At 35.4% G+C, this 18,057-nt stretch overlaps 1 protein-coding gene across 4 annotated transcripts in view; it reads right to left on the reverse strand.

The window, feature by feature from the left end:
* MAP3K2 (mitogen-activated protein kinase kinase kinase 2) overlaps positions 1 to 18,057 on the reverse strand; it is a 55,785-nt gene that overhangs the window by 12,040 nt on the left and 25,688 nt on the right. For 3 of the 4 annotated variants that reach the window (XM_061370139.1, XM_061370141.1, XM_061370142.1), the window contains 9 exons: positions 15,377 to 15,476; positions 13,433 to 13,546; positions 12,702 to 12,798; positions 11,672 to 11,802; positions 8,869 to 8,948; positions 7,167 to 7,234; positions 4,218 to 4,313; positions 1,913 to 2,119; positions 1,058 to 1,206 (listed from right to left, as the gene is read on the reverse strand). In XM_061370139.1, coding sequence (XP_061226123.1) covers positions 1,058 to 1,206; positions 1,913 to 2,119; positions 4,218 to 4,313; positions 7,167 to 7,234; positions 8,869 to 8,948; positions 11,672 to 11,802; positions 12,702 to 12,798; positions 13,433 to 13,546; positions 15,377 to 15,476 — 1,042 coding nt within the window. The remainder of the gene's footprint in view (positions 1 to 1,057; positions 1,207 to 1,912; positions 2,120 to 4,217; positions 4,314 to 7,166; positions 7,235 to 8,868; positions 8,949 to 11,671; positions 11,803 to 12,701; positions 12,799 to 13,432; positions 13,547 to 15,376; positions 15,477 to 18,057) is intronic. The other variant, XM_061370140.1, reaches the window with a different exon arrangement.

Genomic DNA, 18,057 nt, shown 5'->3' on the forward strand with positions numbered 1-18,057 from the left:
TCTTCTGAGGTTACAAGAAAAACATTTTTTGATACAAAAAGGGAAATACTACAAAATACTGTGAGAACAGAGGTCACAAAACTGTTGCTACAGGACAGGCTACAGTATTTTATATTTAACACTTCAAAGCATAATCAGTGTTTCTGCTACATTTTAAAGAAGTAGCAACAACAACAACTAGAATCTACAGCACAAACTATTCTTGTTTTTTTTTTTCATCGATCCTACATTACTAGTAGCAGCAACTATAACTAGTAGCTATTCAATTCTGCAATCATGCTTACACCCATTGTTTCCCTGGCCTTGCTCCCCACAGTGCAGAATGCAGTCCTAATGCAGGAAGTTAGCAATTCTTTTTCCATCCTGTTGAAAGCAGCAAGTAGTTTGGGAAAAAAAATATAGAAGATCAGTGCTACTTTAAAATAGCTTCTTTCCTCAAGTGCCCAGTATTTAAGGAAGGACCAGTTTCATTTTATAGTGAAAATAAACTGTCAACGGAACTTTTGCTCTTCAAGAAGAAATACAGCAAGTGACAATAACTTCCCCTGATGCCCAAGGTTCAAAAAAAACAAACAAAAAACCAAGCAAAAAGCAATCAAACAATTCCCCCCAAAAGATAAAAAATTCAAACTGCCTTCAAAGCCAAACAAAATATCCTTGAGAATTTATTTTTGGGAACACTTAAATTAGTACAGATTTTTCTGCTTCTAAGTGGAACTGGTTCCAATTCCTGTACGTATAAATAATTACCTATTTCAGAGCACACTTGATAATTGTTTAGGTCTAAAGGCTGAGACTATGCCAAATTAAGATACGTATGTTTACTGTATAGAGGATATGTCTGAAAGCAAAAACAAAAAAAATGGGATGCAATGCAACATTAAAATCAGCTAACAAAACTAATTCTTTAAGGTACTTACAAAACAGGATTACTGACAAGGACATGAAAACACATAATGTTTTAAAACATCAGGCTGTTCAAGAAAAGTAACATCAGTCTAGTTTAGAACACACCATTTCAACAGAAGCTCTTTGCAAACTCTTTGGTATCGCTTACCTTGCTGGTTTCTGGACTGTCAGGATCAAACTGAACTTGTTTAACAGCCAGTTCTCTTCCGGTATCAGCATCATAACACAGATATACTCTGCCAAATGCACCTTGACCCAGCAGCTTACCAAGTCTCCAGTTAGTTGGAGCTCGTGGTGCTGAAAATATAAGTATGGTTTTGTTTTCAAATGAGCCTGTTATTCAGCTGATCGAGAAAAACTGGAATACACAGAAAATAGTTTTTTAAAAGACCACATTTTCAACAACAGAAACTACGTGTCCTAAAACTTCCCAATTAAGTTAAAGATCAATAAGACTTCCTGTGAGATGGAAAACACAAGCTACTTAGATTTATCCACAAAATACCTTGTGGTAGAGATAGACATACTTAAAACAGAAAACCATGTTAAATAACTTAATCTAAAAAGAATTGAGGCATGATTAAAATGTACCAGCTACTGAAGTCATCACAAAGTAAATTTGCTCCTGAAATGCCACCACTGGTATAAATCAGTACCACTTAAGTCCTACAGTTTATCAGAAGACGTGAACAACATCTGCAAAAATGAACAGTAACTACAATCTAGATAACCATTCTCAGGTCCTCAAGAGTCTAACAAATCATCAGAAATGGTTTCCAGTGTTTTGTTATTACAGATGCAATTTCCATGCAAAAACCTGCAGGAAGGTTGGCACAGTAAGCAACGAAAAAACTGCTGAGCATATAGTCTTGACTTTTTCCCTATTAGAGAGACAAAAACATTATTCAATTACACATATTTTGATGACACACTTATTTTTGACATTATATACTTGAAAGGTAAGAGAGCTTTACAGTGGAGTTCATAAAATGCTTTAACTTACAGCGACTGGGCGGGCTGATGTCCATTACTGACAAGGTAGGATTGTCTATGTCACTTCCTCTCCTCCTCATTCGATTATCTTCATATTCTGGTGTAAAGACGCTGCTTCCACTACTGGTGCTCAGTGAGTGATCAGTGGGACTGAAACTAACTGGTGATCGGAAGCTATTCCCCTGAGTCCTTCTGGCTCTTGGAAAAGTTTTACGACCTTCAGTGATATACAGAGAATACTAATATTACACTACAAAAAACCACTGCTATGCAATATGTGTATGCAATATTTTATGAATGCCACATAATGTAGTTCAGATCTTCTGCAGCATATTATATTAAACAGGGGAAGTTTAAGTTACATATAAGGAGGAAGGTCTTTACTGTGAGGGTGGTGAGGCACTGGAACAGGTTGCCCAAGGAAGTGATAAATGCTCCATCCCTAGCAGAATTCAAGAACAGGCTGGACGAAGTCTTGGGTGACATGGTTTAGTGTGTGGTTTCCCTGCCCATGACAGGGGATTGGAACTAGATGATCTTAAGGTCCTTTCCAACCCGAACTATTCTATGATTCCATGATGTAATGATCGTAAAATTTAGTGGTTTAACCATCCACCTAGACAAAAACAAACATTCACCAGAGGTGTATCGAAGAATTAGACTGAAACAAGAACTGGTTTACGTTTAAGTGACTGAAACTAGGACTAAATTCTGGAATTGTTCTGAAACATGATCAGTGTGCTTCACAAACCAAGAGGGCTGTGAGAGGAAAAAGGAACACGCTCTGCCTCTACTTCTATTGCTCTATTAAGACATAAAAGTCTCTTGATAAATAGGAGAGAGAGAGATTTGGCTGGCATCTTCATCCTGTAAGCTAGAAAGAACTGAATGCAGAGAAAGACCTACACATGGAATCAACAGGAAGACCATACATATATATATGTATAGAAATCACAAACAATGCATAATTCAGAGATAGCTACAGCATTAGAACAGCACAAAACAAAAAAAAAAAGGGGGGGCATTGATCTTCTAAAATGATAATTACAACCAGATAACTAATACGATTCATGTTAATATATTTGGATAACACTAACAGTTTTAGGTTAGCATGGCCTGATGAAGTTTCATCCTACAGAACTCAGAAACAGCTGAAGTAGTCTCTGATTCATTAGGTATTACATAGGAGGAGATGTTCCCAGGGGAACCGAAGAAGGCAGATAAAATACCTTTAAAAAATAGACACAGACTTATATACTAGTCTGGCTGATTTAAATTCCAAGAAAGATATGCAAACAAATTAAGCAGTTTTATAAACCACTTAGAAGATAAGGTGATAAATCAGCCATAATTCGTTTGTCATATGTAGCTAATCCAATTTCCCTATTTCATTGGGACATTCTCATAAGCTAACCAGTGAAGTTTTGCATAGAGCAGTTTATTATGTAGAGTATATCCAAGACATTCGGAGTAGTTATCAGTTATTTCTCAGAGAAGAATATAATTTAAGTGGACACCCACAGCAGTTTGCCTTCAGTCCACTTCCATATGCTATTTTAACTGATGATACATATATGATGAACACAATACATTGAAATATTGAAGATGACATCAACTGAGGTGTGGCTGGAAGTCTAATTAAAGATAAAAATCAAAATTTATGATGATGTAAGTTGGAGATGATTCAGAAATCCACAAGATGAAATTCAGTAAAGCAGTACAACACAGATAAAAGGAGAAATCAAATACAGAAACCACAAAGTATAAAGTAATTGGTTGGTTAAATGTCATGTAGAAAAGGAAAAGGAACAAAATAAAAGGATATGGGAGCTATAATGGACCAGAGACTGAACAGCAGTCACAGTATCACAGTCAGTATGGTGTCTATGAAAAAAAGTATCATTCTGGAATGTAATAACATGACTGTTATATACTGAGTTATATCCTATGTTATACATAAACTGGCCATGAGAAAAGCCTCAGCTACAGCAGTCCACCAGGTTTTGGCCACTACAAGAATAGTGAAGGGGTGTGTGCCATAAAGGTGAAAGCTTATACTGGATGACTTCTTCTCTGTCTTTGGGCATGCACATTTTGATGGCTGTGCATGAGTCACAAATTCTGTAATCTGTAACTTTACCAAAGGTTAAGTCTGCTCAGGAGCTCTATCAGTCATTAGAATCTGAGCAAGTGAGTTTGGGGAAAGAATTAATCTTTAATTTCTCCAATTTTTTCACGCATTAAGATTTTACAATCTTAAGAGATTAAGAGAGAAAACATTAATGAAGTAGAACTCCTACAATATTCACACTTACCATCATTGTAGTCTTGCTGATTATATGAAATATGGTATCTTCGGGGATAAGTCCCCCCCTTTCCAAATTTCTCAAATATTGGAATATCATATTCTACTAGAAAATAAAAAGATATATTTCAAAATTTTAAATGTGACAAAAGCATGTTAATCAGTTTGGTATTATAAACTAAAACATAGTGGAACATATGAGAGGATTTTTTCAAGTTAAGAATAAGAGGAAAAAAAATATTGCAGAACAAAAGCCACAAATTAAAAAAATCCCAAGAATTATAATGACATTCAGCCAAAAGTTCTAAAGGATCAAGAATTCAATAGATCAAGTGGTTTCTAACCTCTTGCTTGAAAGAATTTCGAGGACTGCAGCATGCTTAATTGCTCTGGTTTTAAAACAGTTTATAGAGGAAAATTGGTAGAAGCCATTACAATGAATAAAATTTGAATATGCATAAACATGAATAATTGGTGAGAGAGTCAACAAAGCTTAAACTACAAAAAAAGCACTCAACAGGTCTTCTTAAAAAAAATACTGAAGGAGAAAAATATTCGTAAGATGAAGGGTAAAGTCCCTCATGCATAAATAATTTGTTTGAAGATAAGCCTGAAAGATGGGAGTGAATTGTCAACAGTTCTATTGGAACTGTTCCACAAGGATCTTGGCTACAATTCACACTATTTAATTATGCATCTATTCTCTGGACAGAGCCATGAATACTGAGGTGACAAAATCATTTGGAGCCAATAGAAGAATTACAGAAAGCCCTTAAGAGTCTATGTGACTTGATGTTAAAATGGCAGATGAAATTCAATGTAGGCTAGTGTAAAGGGGATTTTGTTTTTTTTTGTGATAGAGTTACAATAAAGCAGCTGCTGAATTCCGTGTACTGGCTAATAAGCAAATTAAATGCTATAAATCATTAAGATATACTGAACGAAGTTTTGGTCTACTAAATTTCAAAGGATTTAGTAAAACTGGAAAAAGATGTGTAAGTACAGAGATGATCAAAGATACAAAATTGCTGCTCCATAAGAAATGTTGGCTTCTATAGACTAGAAAAGGAGACAAAGTCTTTTATAAAAAAATCACAAGGGGCATACTTCTTCATAAAATGCAGTAAGTTGCACGACTTCTTATCACAACATACTGTTGAGACTGAAGAAGTTTATACAAGTTGAAACAGAGTTGAAAAATCCGTGCAAGGGGAAAAAAAAATCCATCAAATCACAGAAGAGTATCTTGCATTTACAGAACCCTTAAGCTACACATGAGCAGGAATATATTCTGAGGAAGGAATACAACATGCTTCTCTACAGAAACCTGGTACTGGTTGCGGCAGGAGGAAGGACTACGCCAGATAGACTCTATATACTATTCTACTTTTGTTTCACATCAAATCATGAGAATAAATGATAAATTAATGAGCACTATCTATCCCAATGTTAATATACCAGATTATCTCATAAGAAAAGTAACTGTAATAAACACAAATAAACTAGATTAACAAAGGCAAACTAATTTGACATTATTAACTTTATTGGTATTTATCTCTGGCATCTAAATGCCTTTTTTACATAGTTTTGCTTTTATTTTCATTTAAAAGTGGTGCAATCTCTTAAGCATGCTAGAATCCTTAAAAAGCACACCATCACAGTTACCTGGATAAAGCTTCATAAACAAAATATGATGACAACAGAGTACAGAATGGACCAAACCCCGTAACACACCCCAGATTCATTGGAAGCTAATTACTGTTCAGCAAAATTCTGTAGCAAAGCAAATCCATGAGAGACACTTCACAGCACTTCTGGGGTTACCCATTGCACTTCATATCCTGAACCATGCACAACAACTTGGACTTGAGACAGAGTATCATATGAAAACAGTATTAGTAGTGATGATTAATTTATAGGCACAGCACACAGTTCTCCATCCTTTCACTTTGCAGTGCTTTCAACTACAGAAGTCATGAACACTTTAAAGTGATCCTTATTCCACACAGGAGAAAATTAAGACTCCATGTACTGGTTTTGGCTGGGTAGTTTTCTTTTTAGTATATTATATGGTGCTATGTTTTGGATTTCTAGCCAAACCAGCACTGATAACAGAGATACTTTAGCTATTGCTGAACCATGTTTACACAGCATCAAGGCTTTTTTTATTTGTTTGCTTCTCACACCAGCCCACCAGTGAGCAGGCTGGGGGTGCACAAGAAGTTGGGAAGGGACAACTGGGACAGCTGACCCCAGCTGAGCCAAGAGATATTCCATACCACACAAGGTTGTGCTCAGCAATAAAAGCTGGGAGACAGAAGCAGAGTTCAGAGTCATGGTGTTTGCCTTCCCAAGCAACCATTACATGTAATGAAGTTTAGCCATTTCCAGGAAAGCAGGACATCTGTCTGCCAATGGGAAATGGTGGATGAATTCTTTGTTTTGTTTTGCTTGCATGCACAGCCTTTGCTTTCCCTATTAAGTTGCCTTTATCTAAACTCACAAGTTTTCTCACTTTTACCCTTCCAATTCTCTCCCCTATCCCACTGCAGGGGAGCAAGCATGCAGCTGTGTGGTGCTTAGCTCTCTACTCGGGTTAAACCACCACACTTCAAAATTAAATAAGTTAACCAAGGTTATGTGCAAACTTTGACATGGATATTACAGCCTGGTTTAACAACGGTTAAGTGCCCCACTGCATCATTTGTTCTTTTCAGAGAAGCACACAGTTAATACTTCTCACACTAACAGTGGTATTACACATAATCTAGAAAAAAAAAACATTTGGAAGATATTATATTTCATCATATATTTTACTGCGTGTGCTGGGATTGGATTCTGTTTTCTCCTACCATATTAAGTTTGTGTAATACAATACTTCTCAGCGTGAACTTCCCTTCTAAGCCCTTATTTGCAAGAAGAATAATTCTGAATAGTATATCGAGTGATTTTTGCCTACCTGAGAATTCCTGATGATTATCTGGATAGCTCTGTGCTCTTGGCATCCGAGATTTGGGATAGCTGTCTCTGGAAGTGTAAAAACACACAGTATCTAAAAATTGTTAATCTGGTACTCAATTTTCTCTTACTGTTTTAAAGTTCTTTATGACTAATGAAAAATTACTGCTATACAAGTTGCTGCACTGGTTTACAAATGTGGACCCCAATTTTGAGAATAAAATCTAATAGGTATCAATACCAATTCAAGATCAGTAACAATGGAAAAGCTTGCTTGATGAGCTTAATGTATTAAGAAAGCAACAGACTGTTAATGAGCAATGGTATTAGTAAAAACATGAATTATCACAAGTAAAGCCACAAAGGAACACTGTTGTGTTTAACACCTTTATGGCTAAATGCAAAGTTTTATAGACTGGCAAAATGTCTTACATAGCCTACAAAAACTCTTGAGGAAATCAAACCAAAGAAACGTAGAACCTTTTAATGTCTCAAAATAGTTCCTATTCTTTCCATGGAAGTCACAGAATTAAGAGAGTAATTTTACTGAGTTACAGAATGATGAAGAATTTTTTGGCTCTTATACGATCATATCACTTCTTACCTACAGCTGGTATGTAACTCCCAGCCACCAAAAGGAATGGATGGGATTGCCAGTCAGAGCAACCGATTACAGTATATTTCCATAAATATACCAAAACATTGTCCTCCTTTCTCTGGCAAGAATTTCTCTAATGGGTAACAGAAGCTAAATGGAGACACAAAACCTACATCTTTTTAGGAAATATTTGAATAAAAAAAAAGAAGGAAAACAAACTAAGTAGAGGTGACAAATAAAAGTAAATTAAACAACAAAAAAGTTTTGGAGAAACAGGAGTTGAATTAAGATGGCTTTTCTTCCCCTTCTTGCACTCACCTTACCCCAAAAAACCCTAAAAGTTTGGCAATTTGGTAGAATTGCTATGCTGTGTAGCTACATCGAACACCCTGTGTGTACAACCTATCACACTCTAATCACAAAATACTTTTTGCATGTATAGTTCTCTTACTTGTGAAACAGAGACTCATTATTGAACTCAAAAATTTTTTAGATCAAATGGATTTGCGTCCTCAGATCACGTATCCTCAAATGAAATGTTACTATGCAATACTGTAGCTCTAATTGCCATAGGTAAAGATTTCCAACTTTTTATCTATCAATTAAATATTTAATTAGCAGTATTATTTGTATAGGAGTTCCAAATAAAGAGGACCAAATCTGCACAACATAAGACCCAAGTATTATTTGTCTGACCAACCATAAGCCAAACAGGAGCACGTTTTGTTTGGCTTACCTGGTGGCTGAGAAACTGTGGACAGTAGCTAAGAAATTAAAATTTGATGGGGTGGCTCACTGCCATGGAATATAATTCACATATATATAAGACAGGCAAAATTTAGTAAAAACCTTCAGTACATTTTTGTAGGATTTGAAGTCTAAATTTCTGTGTTTGAAAAACAATTTGTTAAAAAAACAAATAATTCTATTTTCCATGTATTAGTAAGCAATTAAGTTTCAATAAGCTTTTATCAATGTTCTATAACTTGCAGAGGAGTTTCTGGAAGAAGTTCAGTAAAAGCTGCCACTAGAGAATTATTACATGTTACAACAGATACATTATGCAATCTAATAAAGATGAATAATGAATGCAAGTAACTTTTACCCATCTAAAGGGCTGTCAAGTGAGGGACAGCTTCCTGAGCCAGAGTTTTCAGGACTGCTCAAAGACAGTGGATCCAGCATCTAATAAAAAACAGAGAAAGACCAGCAAGTTCAACTTGTTTGCATTTGGGTTGGGTTTGTTGTTTTCATTTGTGTGTTGGTTGGTTTTAAATGAAGGTTTCTGCTTTGAAACACTTAACAAAACAGAAAAATTAATTGCTAAAGTTAGCTGCCATAGTTGAACCTGCATTGCATTCTGCAATCCTGAAAGAACTCTTCCATTTTTTTCACCTCTAACTAAAATTTAGTTAAGGTATTTCATCTTCTATCATGCTTTGTACATAAGCTGTACTGCTACATTCTTCCTGAACACACTGTCTTTTACTGTTACGGCAACATCTGCATGAGGGTACCTAAACAGAGTAACAAAAGCAAGTCCTTTAAAGGATAAAAAGCTGAGACTGCTAAAAAAAAATAATGTCAAAGAAAAAAAAAAGAAACTCAAACGTGACAGACTGTGAGCTTACAATTTATATAGTTTCTGTAATGGCTTAAACTTTGCCAACTAGGAGTCACAAAAATCAGCTGAAATCAAATACTCTAAAATGCTATTAAACGTTTATCTCTAGTAGGACTCCAACTGAGTTACTTCTAAACAGAACTGAAGAGAAAATTGAAGGAGAAAGAGGAAGAATTCATAAAATATATAAACACTTTCCCTTTTCCAAATAAACTAAACTTTTATGTGAAACTGGAGTTTACAAAAACATCAAAGACAGATTATTTCCATCCCAAACACTTCTGATGACCTAGTAATCAATGTTCATGAGCTGTATGAAACCTGCCAGGTATCAGTCTGAAGAAGCCAAACCTATCTAGGCCAGATCCATTACATAATGAAAACAAAATTTGGCTTCTTAAACTCTAATCCAGAGAAAAAGAAATTGATTATCAAGAGCATACTCTTGTTTACCAGCCATTTCTGTGGCTGACATCTATTTTATCTCACACTACCTGTGCTAAGTTTAATGACAGACAAACATCACTCCCTTCTCTTTTGCAGTAAAGCAATCTGAAATGTTTCACAGATTCATTTTTCAGAAGTGAAAATAGAAACTAAATTTTGAATTACTAAATGTGATAATTTTACCAGACTGCTTTCCAAAAACAGAGAGGAAAGCTCATCTGTTGTCTTAAAATGAGTTGCTTCCTAAAATAAGTTTCCTTTGGTTTATTATATAAGATCTATTATTTTCTGTGAATTGGACACCAGTCTTTTGCTGTAAATTGAACAGTTACCCTCCAATTTTTATAGTCTGTGCTGCAGCTTAAAGGTCCTGGGCACATACTTTGCCAAGCACCAATCAACAATGCAATATGTTCCAACTAGCAAACCATGACCCACTTTAACCCATCATCTCTTCTGCAGAGAAAGTGTGGGGTCTGCTGTCAGAGTGTGAATAGCTGTGCTCATGCAGATGAACAGGAAAGCAGAGCAAAGCCCTCCACTCACAAATTCCCTTCTTGCCTTTGTAAGGCAGGCTGTGACAGATGTAAACAGCATGGTCAACACTTGCCAACGTGACTTGGCAACTTAATGAAAAGGAAGCAAAGCGAGGCTGTGAGTTTCTAACACCCCAATCTGGCCCTTGAGGCTGCTTAGGTTGAACTATCCTGGCTTTCTACGAAAGTAACATTCCTGTATTTAAATCCTGCTGACAGCTTACACAGCCATGCATACACGCCAGGCTGTAACCTTGAATACTCTGGAGTAAAAGGACACCCTGGGCCTGAGAGATCATCTGTCTGTCTGACCAGTGACCAAAAATTACTTTGCCCAGGCCAAAAGCAATCATTCCACTGAATGATCTGGGCTGGATCTGACCACATGGATATGATAATGAATAGCACCTTGGTCTAGAAATTAGGAGATTCAGTCTCTATTCCCAGCTCAGTCATTAAAATTGTGCAACAAATTGCACAATGTCTCCCCCTCTATTTTTATTCTATCATCTGTGTCTCATTTAGTCAGCTCATAAAAACCATTCCCTGTTGCCATTTGTGAATACAGTGCCAATGTCAACAAGAACTTGATGTGATTTGGGTATGCACCATTATTTTTTCTTCCTCCTTAAATAACTCTCAATTGCCAGTTCTGTGAGCCATTACATTCCTCCATCTTTTCCTGCTGTTTTTAAGGGCAATTTTGATACTCAGAGAGCATTTTATTCATGCTAAGCATGCTGATGAATCCCACACCAATAATGCAGGTGAATAAGAACAAAAAAGCAGGCAGTGATCCTCACACAAAAACACGACTGTAGAAATTATTTCAAAGGTTATTGGTACCAGACCCATCTCCATCCCTTTGCCTCTACACCAACAGAGTATCAACCAAGTCCAAATAATTCTAACAGATCCAAACTCTTCTTTAAAAACTCGTCTAATCACCTGGGAAAGTTGTAAAACTTGTCTTGTTTACAGATACTTCTCATTAAAATAAAGGGGGTTGTGTTTTCTAATGTAGACATCTCTTGCTGTAATTTATATCATTACCTCACTCAACTATCATGGAAATGAAGAATATTATCTTTCTCCTTGTAGGAAAATATTTAAATAATTGAAGAGACAGAGTTTAAAACAGGTTTTACAGGACTAAACCATAATTATTTTAACCTTTTCTCACAGATTATGTTCTAGGTTTGTCACTTCTTAGCTGTTTTTTCCAACAATTCCATACCCTTCTTGAATAGCAGTATTTAATAGATCAACCTAACAAAAACTTTAATAAATCACACACGCACCTGATCCATACTTTCTGGAATGAATTCACCCTCACTGTTGATACTGGTGAAGGACCCATTTCGGGCCACCTGATGCAGCTCATCTGGAATGTAGCCTGGGGGAGGTGAACTCCTGTCACGAGTATTAGAACCTTTTGAAAGAAAAGGGCTAGTTACAGTCTCTTCAATAACCCAGAACCCAGGGGCTTCATTCAAATGATTCATAGACACTGAGTCTGCCTGGCTCACTGCTTGCTTTAGAAATTTCCCAAATGCCTATGCAGTACTTACATATAGCATTTAAAATCTGTAATCCAGGAATTATGAAAAGTATGGAGCAGGGTTGCCTCAATGGCTTTAAAAAGAATACTGGTTCTATAGGAACAATAATATAATTTCCCTCCACATCTAGCTGTGTGCATTTCTTCTTTTGAAGCAAAGTAAAGATCCAAACCCTTTCACCCATGTCAACTCATTCCTTCCAGCTTTTGAGAATGTCAAATTTTCCTTGTAGAATATTAGATCTGCAAGAATATGAATACTTCTATTCATAACAAATTGTCTGAAAATTATTCATTAAACTCTCCAGTTTTATAATGAAATTTGGAAGTTAATATCACACCAGATTTTAAACATGAATAAACAAAAAGGTTATATCAATGCCAAAAGTATCATAAAAAATGTTCACACATTAAGATGAAAAACATACAAGTCCTAAATTGAACAAGGAAATTCACTGCCATATAAACTAACAGATTTTTTTTTCAGTAACTCATTCCTGTTCCTGAAAATAAAAGGGAGTACTAGCATCAGTTATCTTAAATAATTCTACATAGATTCATTACCTTGGGATAAATATATATATATATTTATATATATATATATTTAAAACACCTTTGACTAAAAATTCAAAATCCACCTCCCCAAGTACAACTCTATATTAGAGTCACTGAGAAATTCAAATAGTTTGTGTTGATAGCAAGACATTAATAAAGAGACTATTATAAAAGGAAAGGTTTTACAATTAAAGATATTGAAATATGTAGCTTACCTATTACAGACAATCGCCTTTTTCTGTCTGTCACAAACACTGTATTGTCTAAATCTTCCGGTGAGGGCAAGGGTTCGACATTATTTACACTGGGTGACTGAAAATGCATACATATTATAACCTGCAGCTATTACTTCACACTCCTAGCAATGAAAATACTCTACCAACTTTACAGCTTTGTGGAGCACATTCCTTTTTTTTCAAGCAGTCAAAAAGCAGCTTGCCAATTTATATAAAAATTAATCTTTAGTAGCTCATTCTTAATATTTTAAAACAATTTTCACAATGTACTAGTATACAAATCCTATCAATATCATGGCCATGATGTGTTGGGTATTACCAAAATAACTCAGTATTTAGCCCATAGTCCACTACTGTTTGCTACAACAAACATTTAACTTGCCACAGAGGAGCGTCAACAACATAGGATTTAAGGAACAGTTTCAAGTAACTACAATTACTTAAATTCTACGTGCTTCTCAAACTTGTATCACATCATCATCGTATTAAGGAACACTCTTCTAACTATGTAGGAAAGGCAAACAGAGAGGAATAGGATCTAGGAAAAAGTTAAAACCAAGTCAATATAACACACTAAGATACTTGAAGTGCACTGAAGAAGCAGTCAGTAATATTTTCAATTAGAAAAATGTCATTTTGAAGAAAAAAAATACAAATTATACTTCAATATGAAAACTGAGGAAAAAGATATTTAGCACATCAACTTGTACCTGTGTATTTCCATGTATTACAAGCAATATCTTGAGACTCTTCATATGAACGCTACGGTCAAGCAGTTCAACAGCTTTGTCCAGGTCATCCTGTGTGGTTAATGGAATTACAAGCTACAAAAATGGGGAAAAAAAAAAAAAAGTCTTAAACAAGATAAGATCTTAAACAAGAATACAAGAAAAAAAATCAGGAAGTCAAGTGCAGAGAAACTAATAAACTGATTCTATCTTTCCTTTCATCCAAAAGAACCTGAAAGGAAAATGTATTAAATGATGCCCCAAGTTAGCACCAAAATTCTGAAGTTTAACCTTAACTCTTCCTTCTGATGCCTTCAATAGCACAGCATGGTGGAACAAACATTCACAATGAAAGAACAACCATTTTACATATGCACAACTTAATATCCTACAACTTTCACAGAAACATGTGCAACGGTGTTAATGTATCTGCCATTACCTAAGTTAATGCAAGTCTAAAATAAAGATCTATTTTGCAGAGCATAAAGTACATTTTTGTAACTCACAGTATTACAACTACACAGGTTTGAAGTTGCATCACTAAGAACTTCTCCATTGAAAAAACAGAGTTTTTAAGGAATTCTATCAGGCATGACGTGATTCACATGGAACAACTGTAGTCCTTACAAGAATCTTACGTGGATATAATTAATTAGGATTAACTTGGCCCACATGTATCTTTAGAATAGAAAATGTTACGCTATTAAAGCACACTTGAGTTCTGTAACAATTAAAATTTGGCTTATGTTTCAGGAGTGTAAGTTATAATTTCTGCTTATTGGAACAAAGGAACAAGGCAATGTAGTTTTAAAAAATGTATTCTACTTGTAATAGTCTCAATGTTGCTCAAACACGACATCAATTGAAATACAGTGTTTTTATACAAAAAAGAAATGGGAATGAGGGATGATCGTCATAACATGCATACACTCTTCATTTTAAGTTGCAGTTTTAATGCTAATGACACGTAATTAGCATCACATTTCTGAAAGCTTATAGGATTATTTGCCAACTAGTGTAGAAGTTGACAAGCAGAAAACCTGCTCAAATGCCTCAAAACCTGTCAGAGGAAGGAGCTGAAGTTAAAGTATCATGAATGGCCTTTTCTTCTGACCAACTTAATCTCCAAAAGCCTTCTGCTGGAGTTCTTCATTTTGAGCACCAGTTTCACAGAAGTGCCTGGTAAGGCACTGAGTAACCAACAAACAGCAATTACAGGCATCTTCTTCTGCAAAGATGCAGATTAGATGCAGCAATTATGTTGTGCATAACCAAGCACACATAATCCTCCCTGTACTTTGCTGACTCAATTAAAAAAACAGAAGTAACTCCTAAGAAGGATCCTGCATCTGCAAATGTATTTCCCATTACTGATTCCATCTCTACTTCTAAAGGAAAGCTGGAAGTAATATTGATCACCCATTAAGCGGCTTGATGGCACTGGACCTGTTGCCAAGAAATATTTATGAACCAGCTACTTTAAGAGGAGCAACAATTAAGCCTAGTTCTCCAATCTACACATTACTAAATGCAGCATTCTAGCAATTACTGAACAAGATTAAATGTTAAAGAAAAAAACAACCTGTAGAAGAAAGGATAAATGTTATTTCAAGTTTACAAACATGAAAGCTAAAAGCAATAAAGATTTTTCCAAAGTGATGAAACAGGACTGTGGCAGAGCAGGAAGACAATTTATCTATTCCCGATCAAGTCTGAGATGTAGTTCACTAAGATATGACTCTCCTCATAAAACGTTTCATGCATCTCCTGTTCATCCTAATTTAGACAAGCCTTACATATTTGAGAACACACACATTAGGAATCTGGGGTTTTGTCATGGGAGTGGTTCTCACTGCTTATGAGAGGAAATTTCAGCCTTAAAATAATGTACAAGTTGCTGAGAATTTACAAGACACAGAATATTACCTCATTATTGCTGTAATGTAAATCCATAGTCTGTCCAAAGGCAACTTTAGCTTTAGCTGCAAGATCTTCAAGTTTAACAGGCCGTGGTAATTGCAGGATCCTGAAACACAATTCAAGTTGTAAAGAATTTTTGTCTGTTACTTATGAAAATCTGACACCTCATTACTCAAGAATGATCTCAAAATTGAATTTATTACTGGGAAGACCATAAGAGGCTATGCTTTTATTCACCAACCTCCATATTTTGTGTTATTTTGAAAAGGAGAGCAAAGCAGTGAGAAAGTTATAAGGGATAATCACACATAAAATTAGATCTCATTATGACTACTTTACTTACTTGAAAATAGCTTTTTTCTTAACCTAATGCTTTGCATGCCTCCATTCCAGAGGCAAATTCTTAGAAACCTCTAAAACTTTTTACACTTCAGAAAACTAAGACAATGAGTACCACAGACTGGCAAGCCTAAGTATCAGAAAATAATTACTCTTATGGTCCCCATTTTTGGGAAATTCAAAAGACTACATTATGTGAGAAAGGTAATTAAATGTCACCATTTTTACCATAACGAGTTACATGCTTGGACTGCTTAGTCCCCCACCATCTGTGCTTCAAGTGTGTTCCTGTACAAATGGGGCAGTTGTAGGTGAACAACTCAGATTTTTTTTTTAAACTCGATGTCTCAAATAACCTAAAATGCCTGTAATTGGCCTTTTACTATAGAAAACTATTGTATTATTTGAGACACACCACCATTAAAGAAAAAACACTTTTAGAAGTGACTAACCTAATGAGGTACATTCAAAAAAGAAACAGCACTTCAATTTTGTGAAGCAGAAAAGCTTTTATCAGTGTTTCAGGTAGTACACTGGTTAGGGAACAGTATTTCTCCCTGAAGTAAAGCTAGAAGCCAGGCCACTTGCAATTAAAATTTTTTTTTTTTTCAAAATTATTATGTTTTTTGTTTTGGTGTGGGTTACTTGGGGGTATTAGTTTGTTTTTAAAATTATTATTATTAAAAAAAACAAACAACCCAAACCCCCCAAATAACCCATACCAAAACAAAAAACAAAACCCCAAGAAAAACAACCAACCAACCAAACAATCACCAAAAACCAAAACTGCAAAAATAAACTTAAAACCAAAATATCAAAAACCCCCACAAAAACCGTAAACCCCAAACAACCACCAGTTCTCACTGCAGTTAATTTATTTAGCATGTCTGGAACTCTGCCCATCACACCTCCCACTCCTTAGTACAGACTGCCATGTTCACTAGTGAAATAAATTCTAGAATCACTTCTCTCTTCCATTTCCCTTTTCAAAACTAGTGAGAAAGCCATTGCATAACTTATTTTTCTTGCATAATTTCATTATTTTATCTTTAGATCTATATGTTCAAGCAACAGAGTACTACAAAGCATGCTGAGCAGTGAGCCCCTGGGCAAGCAGGCTCAAATTACTTGGGACAGTCCAAACCAGAGCTAGGCCATCAGCATAAAAGCCTAGTGAGCAGTATCTTTCTATACACTCACTTTACTTGCATTCATATTGAATTGATTAATTTGGTCCACTGTGAAAGTGAATTAACAAACTGCAAGAATGTACTGTCTGTGCAGACTGGCAGAGAGTAACACTTCTCTGGTTTATACTCACGCTGCTGCATATTTCACGTGAATTACTAGATAAGAGTCCTCAATTTTCAAAGCTTTTGAAGACTTATTTTCTCCAAATTATTTATAGCACTCAACCATTACCAATGCACTGTTACATGTTACGTTCACAAAAGTGATAGAAAGAAGCTGAAGAATGTTAATACCTAGGGAACTTAATGCTATTTTACTACCCATGTAACGTCAGGGCAAGTACTATGATCAGCATGTGATCTACTGCAAACTGAACTGGGGACTGCCCAGAAGTAGCACAGCATTTTGAAGCTATCCTAAGGAATTTACCATTTCCATTGAAAAATAGCATGACCAGGATATTATTTCCTGTCCAGTACACGTTTTCAAAGATCATATTCTATAACCACTTCTCTGTAGGTAGGTAGAAGATTTTATGCTTTCAGAAAGACACAGAGAGTTGTCCACAAACGAGCTCTGCACAGAACTGTAGATCAACTTCTGCAAAAGCTTTTGAGCAGCCAGCAAAGATATATATAGATGTTTGTATACTTTAAGCATGCGCATCTTTCACCTTCCATACACAAAATGAAAATAAAAGTCTGTTATTCAAAATTATCAATGCAAACTATCTAAAGTCTATAAATTTTTCTATTACAGTTCTCAGAATGTTTTTTTCCAAAGTACAATGCAATACTGGGCTTTAAGATACAGGCTTCTTATCCTGGGTGCTACAGTAACAATATATTATTGTGCATTTATTACGCACATGATGTAGCAAAAATATTTATTTGCTGAACTAGTCTTATTTGAAATCTATGCTAATTATCTAAGTGATTGTTCTAGGCTACAAACATCTATCTGAAGGGTAAACAAATGAAGGATATTACATGCAACAGCTACAGTAAGATATTTCTGCATTTATGTATACTTAGAGCCCACATTTTAAACGTTCTCCTTAAATTGTGTTCATATCCAAATTAGACTTAAGCTCAAATCAAATACACTTAGATATCTGAAACACTTTGCACAGTTTATTTAAAACTTTATAATAAGAA

This window comes from Neopsephotus bourkii, unplaced genomic scaffold (genome assembly GCF_033783945.1).
Source record: "Neopsephotus bourkii isolate Nb327-2 ecotype Australia unplaced genomic scaffold, CSIRO-AGI_Nbou_v1 NB_1526, whole genome shotgun sequence".
Classification (NCBI taxonomy): Eukaryota; Metazoa; Chordata; class Aves; order Psittaciformes; family Psittacidae; genus Neopsephotus; species Neopsephotus bourkii.